Here is a 12,090-nt window from a genome sequence, read left to right as displayed (position 1 = left end):
AAAAAAAAATCTTCTGTTCTATAGGTTCCCTTGACCATTCAATGTTATACACCATCTATAACCCTATTTAAGATTCTGCAGTGGATAATCAAAGTGGATAATCACTAGCAGTAAGTGACAGTGCATATGTTTCAGGTTACCATTCATTTATTTGCTTTCTTGACAATAAGTATGTTATCATGTTGTAAAATAGCAAAAAAAGAAGCCAGACTCCCTTGTCAACTAAAGGCAAGTTACTATGCTGAAGTAGAGGGAGTGAAATAACACTGCCCTGCAGGAATAGTTCTCAACAAATATAATACAAAACAAATACGAATGTAACACAAACAAATATAATGCGCATGTCAAATTCCTTTAGGAAGTGAACTGCACTCTCAAACAGTAATAACACTTTACAAATTAGAATAAAAATTCTTAACATTTTTCAGAGCTTTCGAAACGTTGCTTATTCAGATGTTTTTTGAACAAAGCTTGGGTACTTTCTAATGAAAAAGAAGAAAAAAGATTTTTCAATACTTTAATGAAGTTGACAATATGATACAAACATAACCTTACCTCAACTCACTACTTAAACTGGTTATCAGCACGGGTTACAAAGAAGTAAGCTCCCTCTTACCAAGGCTCCACATTGACCGTATGTTTTGCTCCAAGTCATGTTTCGATGATTAACTGCATTCATTATGAACTGCATCATTTTTTCAACTACCACTTTTCCTTTTCTTTAAGTTCTGTTTTCAGCCACTGGATCTTGTTACATGATTGATCAGCATGAGACTCCTCTCAGGGTAGGTCAGACTGTCCTCAAGACACCATTTATCCTCTTCTTTGGGCAAATACACAGGGCAAGGCATTTAAATCTAGCTTGGATAAACTACCCAGTGCTGCTCGCACCATGGAGATGCAGCCTTTGACAAACTGTAGACTGATGCACCTTATGATTCATGGCAAGACGTACTTCCGAGACTATAAATCATTCTTCTAACTCTTCCCTGGACTCTCACCAGATTTTTAGCAATCTTAAAAAGCAGGCACTAGAAATGGACAAAACATGACTACCGTGACGCCTCCGTCAATGGTATGTGCAAAAAATGTAATATTACTATTTTGTCAGCATTTACGCATCGAAGGACCCCAAGTGCTTTTGTACAGCAACATTAAAGCAGGAGAGGGAATTCCTGTGGTAGCTTACATTCTCTGCTCCTACAGATCTGGGCGTGCCTTGTATGTATCAGAGAAGTACATATGACTGCAGACACACAGTGATTGGACTGATGAAATCTAATACAGAACACCTCTAGGTCTTAGTTAAACTAGACGCAAACTTGACAGCAAGGACTGTAATTGTCTTTTGATTTATTAATAAATATTCAAAAGGCTTTGAGTGACAACTAGCCCTTAAAAGCTTCATTAGAAACCTCTGTTTATCAGTGAGCGATTGATCAACAATGATAATAAACTGACTAATGATTCATTTTTTAGTCTAATCAGCCAATTTTGAAGTCTTTTTGGGTTAAAGTAGGTATCATTGAATTTCAGGTTTTATGTAATACAAGTGTTTTAATGTTAGACCATGACAGTAGTCTTGAATGGAAAAACTTAAGATAAATCCAGATTTCTTCAAACGAATTCAGGTCGCTGCTTAATCTCCCCAGTGTTTGTTGCTTCAAACACGAACATTCAAGAATCTGCATCATCTGTATCTGTCACTGTTAATATCACTGTTTGTTCTGTGATTTAATTTATTAAGAGCAGAACACCACACACGTTTGCTCAACATACTGTGCTATGACACCAGCTGGGAACAGCTGAAAAGTCAAGAGAAAAATGAAGTAGAAAATTTACTTGAACCCATTAAGTCACTTGTAAAAGTGAATAATAGACTTATCAGAACTGGACGTTCCTTGCCATTTTAGGACTTCAGTGTTTCTTATTTTAGACCAAGGCTGGCTCAACAGCTCCAAGCACATACTTATTTTCACACACACTTACCTAGGTAACAGTTGGAAAAGAGGGTTAAACAAAGCTAACATGCCACTAGCCTCTTTATAAAAAGACTCAATTTAGTGGGATCAGCATCTGAGTTGCACAAAACCAATCTTGGTGAAGTAAATATCTCTCTCCAGATTAAAGCCTTAAGAAAGAAAATGAAATCAATCTGCACAATAACAACCAATTTTAGTGAAGGAAGAATGACACTTTGTTTTCAGTTTTATGCAAACAAGTGTCTTAAAACCCCTACATATACTTTCATATAAATGATAATGTCACACTGCTATTGGAAAAAACCCCCATGTTTTCTAGTAATGAAATTCAATATGTCCTCTTAAAGAGGACAAAAATTAAACTATGGACATTATCAGAAGATGGGGGATATCTGAACTACACAAATTTTGAAGTCTGATGTCCTTTAATACCACCAAGATGAAGAGCTCAAATCAGAGTTATTCCATATAACAAGAAAGGCATTTCAGGTAAGATGTATATACTTCTTTTACTACTTTTTTTTTTTTTTACCTTTTTAAAAAAAAATTAAGATCCTGATAATTTTTTAATCCCCTCTCCACTGCTTACAAGAAATTTGCAAGCTACTAGGAAATGTCTGAGAAAAAAAACCCAAACCTTACAGCAGAGTTTCCTTTGAGAATGAGGATCCAAAGATTATTATAGCATCTGTGTTGCATTTAGCATCTAGCTGCTGCATGCACAAACAAGAAGTAGGACGTTCTGCTATCATTATTACCCATCATTTTTTCAGTACATTTTTAGGATATAGGAATTGTGTCAAGACGACAGACATTTACATTCACTTTAATAACAGTAAACAAAATGCCATTACATAATAATTACTTTACAAATACTCTGGCGTTTGAAACAGAGAGTTTGTCTGTTGAGCAACAATGGTAAGCGTACTTGAAATGAGCACATCACCAGAGAAAGGGACAATCAGACTACTGTTTTCTTTACCACTTTTATTTTTATATAGTTACAGTTGCACCTGTACGCCCTCCCTGTACTGAAGACCTGTATAGCATACAGGAGAATCTTTCCTTAGCAGTGATTTTTAGCAATATTATCAGTAGTAAGTTTACTAAAACTGTTCCCTGATTGCTGTTTTTCTGCTGTGGTGAGGTACACACAGCACTCAAAGTTTTGCACCGTTTCCTTGATAGGAAGCTCAGGAAAAACACAACTCTCATTACAGAATTACTAAAATTCCTTCCTTTACCTTATTTGAGATTCCTGTAAATAATAACACTTCCTTCTTTTCATCACTTCTCATAAGAATCAAAACCCACACTGTACAAAGCAGCATATGATGTATTCAGACACGATGTTACACTGCCCAGTATCCAAATGAATTAACAGTTTTCTAGGGCTATAGAAAAGAACTTAACTAATACCATACACCTAGTAGTTACTCCAAGCTCAGAGCAGGTAAACATGTAACAAAAGTACCAACAGTATATTCAAGTTCTATACAAGAACAACAGCTTTCAAATACCGATGATAAAAGCTCCTACCTATTTCTGTCCTGGTGGGTCCAACCCCATTGTGAACCCTTAAGTAACTGGAATGACAAGAATCTGAGTCATCGATATCAAAATCTCCAAATTTGAGCTGAACTCGCTGCCCAGGCTTTACACGAATTTCCCATTCACAAACTGTGCTATTTGGAGAGGTCTGCGGGTAGTTTATGGAAGCAAGAGTTCCACTTTCAGGACCCAGAACGGTGTGTCCACATCCATCACCTACAAAAGAACAAAAATTAATCAGCTGCGTGCGTTCATCTTCAAAGCCTCACTGGTGATCTAGTCATCCTGGGTTTTAGCAGTGATATAAGATTTGTTGGCCCATACTAATCACGTTGCAAGAAAACTCCAAGGTAAGGCGCATGCACACAAAACAGCAATTGTGAGAAAATACCATTCAACTAGTGTTGCCTAATGTTAGCTTCTCATCATAGGTGATCAGAGAGCTGCTACAACTTCCTCGATGAGATAAAAATTCATGCATAATGACTTAAAAAATTGCAGAGATGGTACAGAAAGCATCCCTGTTATTTCATGTTCCCTCAGTGCCCATGTACAGAAGAAACCAGGTTCTGAAAAGGAGAAACCTGCCAATAAAACAAAAGCACGTCAGTTTTACTGTTCACAACAAAATGAAAAAGAACAGAAGTGGAAAGACAACGGACAGCAAATACGCTGCTGAAAATAACTGCTGGGTCTGACCATCATCAAACTGCTAGCGCATTGTTTTGTACTGTACCACAATGTTAATGCTGCAATTAATTCTTACAGCTCTTTAGAAAACATGCTCAATTTTTCTGGATTTGTAAAACAAATTAAATTACAACTCCAACCTGGAGCCCTCTACCTAACAGCTGAGTATTTATTCTAAACACCAGTAACAATACTAAAGACTTGTTTAACAAGTGGAAAAATAGCACAAGTTGTAAGTGCTCAAAATCAAATTATGATGAGCAAACTGATAAATCTATTTACTCAACAGCTAGACATTCGTTTCCCCCAGCATGTAGTGCAAGAAGAGTAAGAATTTGTGTGTTGTTTTGGAAATAAGAATGTTCTTTAAGTAATATCCACCACCACTACCAGTTTATAAGTTACTGTATCAAGATGAAACAAAGTATTCCTGAGCACAACTTCATAACCAGCAAAATTAACACCTGCATTAACCCACTCCCCACAAAATAAGCCCCATAACATCTGTGATTTATTTTCGTTAGCACCGGAGGCTAAAAAGCCTATTTATTGAATTTGGTCCCATGAAATGGGTAGCCAGGAACAGCATTATCATTTTCAAGATTTGATACTAAAAGGTCCAGAGATCTTTTGAAAGAGATCTGTACACGTTAACTTAAAAACAATCAGGAACTTTCAGGATCTTGAACAAAGTAACATAAAGAAAAATAGCAAAGACAAAAAACAGATTAGATACACTGCTAAAAAATGTCTTTGACACCACTCCAAATATATTTATTACTGGTAGATCCATTTTACCCTTCAAAATTCATGCCTGTGTATACAGTTCCTACCAAGGGATTATGACAGATTCAGCATTATGTCAAGGTTTCACACTCTACAAATTCACAACGATTAACATCATCTGTATTGACAGATGTTTGTTTTGACAGCTAAAAGTGTCAGTCTGAAAGTATTTCATATTACACACTAATATGTGTAGTTCCACTACAAAACATGAAACGTAAGCTAAGCTTTAGGGACAAAAATTGTACACATATTTAAGAGTTTTAACTAAATTTCAAAATTCTTAATTGTATTTTATGAAAGACTGAATGGAAAAGTAAGTCCAATGCACTGAAGCGATGTGGGGAAAAAAAACCACGGTGGTACTTAACTAGGTCTGGTTAATCTGCTGGCAAAAGCACCTGCTTTCTAGTAACAAAACCTATTTTCTCTATAATCTGAGCACATTGAAAGATAGCTGCATGTTCTGGAAGCTGAAGTGCTGCTGGTAGATACAGAACCACAAAGAGATGGGAGCCGCAGCTTTTTTTCCTGCTAGCCGTCTTGAATCAAAATTATGCATCTTCTTTGGAAAAGGTAACTGGAATACCTGCTTCAGTAAAATCAAAAGTTCTATTTGCAAAGCTGCTGTTTAGCCATGTTTTATTTCATCCAATTTTAGCTATTTGCTTTAAAACACTTTGTTCCATCCCATGACAAATATTATTTCCATTTGGGTGACAGCTGATAAATTTCTTTCCTAAATGACTGTTGTTCTAATACATGAGACATAATTGTCCAATGTTACGAAGAGGTGACTTAAACCGTCTGTTTTGTGTATCATTTTAATCCTGGTTTCTTTCGAAAGGCATGTTATAAACCTAAGAGTGAGAGATTTATCATTCAAAACCTGTACGGCCTTGGTTTATTAGATAGTAAACATTTAAACGTCAGATTCCTTATTAGTCACAATATGCTTAACAGTCGAGAAAAATACTGATTCCTCCGCTAGTAAACTGGCATTGCGCAAGCAAGTACTCACACACATTACAAAATACATGGAACGTACCATATTAACAACAATAAAACCAACATATATACTAGGTCTTTATTCATGGTGATATTTGTGGCTACTATTTCAACTCTCTGATACTGCAGACATACCAAATTAATTTTCAACATACGCAGCAGTCAGTTTTTAGGTTATGTCCTAAATAAAAACAATAAGCCAGTTAACCAGTTCTGTGCTTTTCCTACCTGGTGACAGGGATAAGCAACTGTTTATTCATTTACAGATTGAAAATACTATGCAGATACAGTGGCCTTTTGAACATGAAATCATAGTAGTTTTCACCTGTATGGGCAGATACATTGTTCTGAGTGCATATTAAGGAAAATAAAAATGCTTGCACAATCTGGGATACTTGGTAGTTCATTATTTCTCATTTCAATGGGCCTGTTATTGCAATGGAGTAACCACACAAATGCTGTCTCAGGAATACCAATAATGCACATGATGATGTATCTTTGATTCTTCCCCATACTTTTGCATCTCAAGCCTATGCTGCTGGAATTCAAAGGCAAAGGAGGGCTTGCATCTCTTCTTTGACCCAAACTGTACTTAAACTGTACATTTCTCCAGTTAAAAGTAGAAAAGACCATGCCTAATGTTCATGTAAACCATCCTCTTCACTAGTTTGCTGTTCAGCCCCCTCAACCATGAAACACCTCCAGCAATGCGTTTGTATGATGAATGGGGCACACCTTTCCAATGAGAAAAGCAGGACAACTCCGAAAGCACTCCTACACGTTTAGCTGATAAAATGCAAATACAATACTGTAACATTTAAAAAGACATTGAGACTTTTCTTTCAAAGACACATCACTAAAATATCAAATTTCCCCTCATAGCTTGGAACAAACAGTCTTCTTTCCAGTGGCTAGACAGAAAAACTTTCCAATCTGTCCCACACAATTTAATGGAAATGCAAATCTCAAACCTCCCTTTTGTTGCAGGCTTTCCCAAAAACATGTGAGGAAAAATACTCCTCTAACCTTTCCATATTAGAGAACCTACTGTCAAATCATACTAGAAAGGAACGGAAAGGAAAAAAGTTGTGCTGAACTGTGTCTACAGCATCGTCTTACTGTGAAGCCAATTTTTTAAAGTAGCTCATTCTGACTGAACATTTTAGACCTCATTTTGTTGTGTGTTTCACTTAGGTTAGTGTGACAGGATTACCGTTGCATATACCATGCAATAAACAGTCTGCTAAGGGCAGCAGCCTCGTCCAGGAGCTATATGGAAATTTCTAAAAAATCACACTTCCAGAGAAACTTGCAGAACAATGAAACCTCATTTTATATTCTTGGTACTACATAAGGGGAGTTCTTGAGCTTCTCTACGTAAGTGGTGCTTCATCATTTCTGCTGAAGTTGTATAAATACCACCGCTCAACTCCAGAGACACACATATACATCCTGTATCAGGGAGCAACCTGCAATACTCAGCAATTTCTCCAAGAAAAACAGAAAGTACAATTCTTTGCCCTACGGCCACATATATGGGAGCATTAGCTACTTCTTTCATTTGGAAGTGCTACAGACTCTTGCTTCTGATGGTCTGTGTGCATTAGAGTGGAATATCTAGGCATGCGTAGAAGAGACAGACAGCAATTCCTAAATCAATTATTCCTGAATGGGCTGACAACTTCTGTTGTCAGTACACAGCTGAACGAGTCTCTTCAGAGGTTCTTTGAGACCTCTCCGTCACACAACAGACCTACTGCACTTGCAGAATAGATCCAGCTCTACGCAGAAGCACTGGATCACCTGCACATACACGTTACACCCAACATTTGCTGGAAGGTCTGCAGATGGGCGTTGAATTTCATGTGTCCTGAGGACAATGTTCACAGCAGCTACGAATAAGCTCGGCTCTTCATCAAAACGTGTGTTAGAAACATGGGCGCCTCTTAAGAAGCCGGTAGACGAAAGCAGACTGCTGTCGTCAGGAGAACCATTCATCTCTTCTGCAGGCGCCTTCGAATGCAGTCTGGATGAATTACCCTGACAGATTACATATGACCCCTGGGCTATGGCACATTGATGTCTGATGCAATCATGCAGATGATTTAAAGCGATTTCTCATACCCAAGTTCTTTACATCAACAAAATACAGAACTTGAACCAATACAAACATACCAAAATGCACTGGATAAGAAGAAAATGTGAAATTTAATAAAATGAGAGGATACTGTACATGCAGGAGTGGGTGTTAAGTACTCTATTAATACCCACAAAAAAGGTGAATTATTCTTTAGAGTTGTTGATGTCGATTAATCAGAACTTTTCCCCCCTGAGATCGGCTGCTGTTAGTGACTGTTAATCTTGTTCTCACTACCAGAACATGTTAAAAATTAATCTCTAAGAGTAGAGAATGCTTTCCCATTACTTACTTGGATAACAGAGAATGATAAAATAAAGACATCAGACAGTTTAAGATTACAGTCTATAAGGCATAACTGATGCATATCAAAAGACTGATCTCTATTTTAACATGTGGCTCTGCCTTTTGAACAGGCTTAATTTAACCAGTGGGTTTCCTGAGAAGATTTCTCATATATAAGCTACAATTTTCTGTAAGTTTGTGACTACACACAGGACGTAATTACATCTTTCTTAACTAAGCAAAGGTAGAACCAAATCTATTAGAGTTATGTAAGCAAAACAATATTTTAAAGCATTCATTTTAACTCCAAATACACATCTCTGATCCAATGCACTACTATAATTTTTCCTGTTCTGTTTAGCTCCTGTGCTCTGCATTTCTCTGCTCTCAGCGTGCCACTAAAAGACATTGCATCTACTTTTTGCTTTTTTCAGCATGGGCAAGAAAGTTTATGCAACCAACAAACCAGTTCCATGAATAAGAAACACTGAGGAATTAAGACCACAGATACATCACATTCTAAACAGCTTTTTCAGGTATTTTCAAATGCCCTTATTTGTGTCCTCTAAACTCATCACTGTTTCCACCAAAAATCCACAGAACTATGTTCTTCAGGAAGGAATCTGCTCCTCCGTCAGAATTAATTTTCTTAACAAGCCAACAAGCACACAGTCCACCTTCATCTTTATGCCATTTATTTGCCTCAGTAACACACTAGTTTAAGCATTTCATCCCACTACAGATGTTTCACAACACAAAATACCCTACACTTCCACAAGTGAGGCCATAGCTCAATCAACACTTGAAGGCACTTTAAATTAGTGCAGCCACAGACAAAAGCAAGCCTTGTCTGCCTCTCGCTTTTGGCCACTTGTTCTCACATCCTTCCTGGTACTGGAGGTAAACACTTCTGCAGCCAGATGGTAAACCAGACCAGGGACTTGAGATAAAAATAGCTGTTAGTTTTAACTTAGAGCAATCCCCTAATTTATTTTAGTGTGCACATGCAGCAGTGCCTTCCCTGACAGAGGGATAGGACAGTGTGAGATTAGGGAAACACCAGCAACTTGCTTCTTCCACCAGCACTGCCAGCCTCTGTTTGCATTTTAAACCACCCTGAATCCCAACCAGAAACACAGAAACCACCCCTCCCCTGGAAACGCCAGTCACACAAGTGTTGCCCACCAGCTCCAGGAACTGAGCTGGCTGAAGATTAACCAGTGCCTACCCATTCCCACAGCACAGGCTTAGGTTTCAGCCAACTCACCCCTCTGAGGCAGCTCTTTGTGCAACTGCCTGTGGTAGGGCAAGGAAAGGAGGGCAGGTGGAATTACAGTTGGCTCAGCTTGGATACTTGCTTTGGGGCACCCCAAGAAGGGTAATAAAATTACAGTTGAGGTTTAACAAAGATAGAAACAGGACAAAAGGTAAAGTACAATAAACATTTTGCTCAGGGCGGGGAGGGCGGAGGGGAGGAGGCAGAGGCTGATTCTTGCTCTTATAGCTAAAGTTCAAAATTTAAGATGCCATTACAACGAAATTTTACTGTTTTCATTTACAACACTAGCCACATGCTGGGCTAACAATAGTTAGCACCTTATTATTTTCATCTGTACACACAGCTTTTCAATCACCATCTCTGGAAATGCAGTCTTAGCTTTCAGTCACTGAATTTTACACAAAAGAGTAACAGTTAGCTTTGCTAAATTTAACATCCAAAATACAGTAACATTTTAAAACAAATTATCTCAAATTATTAAATCGTCAGGGCAGGTAAGACATTTGCTTCTCCTCCTATCATGTACTAACCAAAGCAACTTCAGAAGAACAGAAAAGAACGATTAGCTGTATAAGACTATGTTGCTGAGCTTTTGCTTACTGATGTCAGGGAAATGATGTGAATAAGTCCTCAGGGACAGCTATGACTTACTTAAATAGTATGCAGGCAGAGGCAGCCTACAAAGACACGCTAGCCATGGTAAAAAGTGATTTACATGAGGAGTCTGTAAGAGGGCTCTGCGTTCAACGATACATAATGCAGAAGCCCTCCTGATCTGCTGCCCATGCTGAATCACAGTGACAGCTCATGTTGTATGTTGTCTTTTGTCTGGCACATGCAGCCTGCCGGCTTCCCAAAACATATCATTTACTTAGCAATCTGCACCAACACTTTCATAAAAATAAACACCATTGTGCTTCAGTGCTCTAAGTACTATGACGGAAAAACATAGCCGATGAAGGAAATTAAAAGTAACACACAAATTGTCACACAAAACTATGAGAATAAGCAGTACTCATGGTCAAATAGGCTTCAAATCTCTTGTAAGCTCTTCCAACTCCTCACCACACCAGGACCAAATGAAATTTCACAAGTCTTGCAGATGTCAACAATGAAGCAAAAAATTCTCCAATCATACCAGTAATTCCCACGCTAAATTAACACCACAGTCATCTTTTTCTCTCTTCCATTACCAGTTCATAAATGAGACTGCACAGCCTACGCTACAGATCCACGGTGGCATACACTGATCTAAACACCAGTCACTGCAGTACCATCTTGCCTTTTATAAACAGCTGCAACTTCCCGCCCTGCCCACTGCTGGTGCTTGTTGTACACTTGTCGAGCTGTACAGCAGTTTTATAGCCAGGTTACCACCATATCTGCCTTTTACTGAGTAAGGGTACAGGTATGGGTCAACAAGGGTCTAAACCTCTGGAGCCTGCACAGTGGAGAGGATGCAAGGCAGGGACAGGGAGGAGAGGGTGAGACAGCAGCAGCCAGTGGCAAAAATCATGTTTGGCCACTGTGGAATCAACCGAAGCTGGCAGGAAGAAAGCTGATGATTTGGGTTTCTGAACAGTGGGGCATCTAAATGCTTTCAAAATGAAAGCCTCAAAAAACAGTTGGAATTCTTTGCACTCTGTAGCCGCACCAAGAACAGTGACTTTAAACATCTGTTTCTAACCCCCTTTAAAGTTCATCATCCAACTGATGGAACAGTAACACTCCACATCTCTACACCAGTATTTACTTCTCCCTGTGTACCTGACATACAGCAACATCCTAATTTCTAACTCATTTTCAACTCTAATTTCAAAATTACAACGGGGACCATTTGGGGTTTTCCCATTGTGAACAACATGGCTTCATTCTAGCCTCATGAAATATAATACACGATCTGTTCTAAAATGTAATTCATTCCTAATTTGGCCTTGTAGGTCTTCTCTGAAAAAAGAAGATATTTTCACACTTTTGACCCTCTATGAATACAACTAATAAAACAAACATTATGTTCCATTGAATAATAAGATAATTAGCTAGGAAGATGACAGTGAATTTACACAGTTGAGTCACTGGTTTTTAAGTGCCAGAAGTATCACAAAAGCATAGCAAGAGCATGTCAGAAGTCAGTAGTGTGTGAAGCTCCAGTAAAAACTATCTCTGAACTTTAAACTTGCTCATCAGCTTTGATGTAACTTCTTGGCAGCAAGAGGAAAAGGATGCCTTGGTTTATAGAACTGGAGACCTTGAAAAGAGCTCTTAAAAAATGAAGAGATGAAGTAATGAAAACGCTTTATTTGATATTTTCAAATATACTTGAGAAAAAGATAAAAACTGATCACCACTGGACTTCATGTGTAAGTGTTCAA

General features: G+C 38.1%; 1 protein-coding gene across 2 annotated transcripts in view; it reads right to left on the bottom strand.

The window, feature by feature from the left end:
* DCBLD2 (discoidin, CUB and LCCL domain containing 2) overlaps window positions 1–12,090 on the bottom strand; it is a 46,560-nt gene that overhangs the window by 24,286 nt on the left and 10,184 nt on the right. The window contains exon 2 of one of the 2 annotated variants that reach the window (XM_064467231.1): window positions 3,522–3,749. In XM_064467231.1, the coding sequence (XP_064323301.1) occupies window positions 3,522–3,749 (228 nt within the window). Of the gene's footprint in view, window positions 1–931; window positions 1,021–3,521; window positions 3,750–12,090 lie in introns of those variants that run through there. The other variant, XM_064467241.1, reaches the window with a different exon arrangement.

The sequence above is a fragment of the Phalacrocorax carbo genome, chromosome 1 (assembly GCF_963921805.1).
Source record: "Phalacrocorax carbo chromosome 1, bPhaCar2.1, whole genome shotgun sequence".
Taxonomy (NCBI): domain Eukaryota; kingdom Metazoa; phylum Chordata; class Aves; order Suliformes; family Phalacrocoracidae; genus Phalacrocorax; species Phalacrocorax carbo.
Note: the sequence above shows the minus strand (reverse complement) of the source record. Positions and strands in the feature narration are given on the sequence as shown.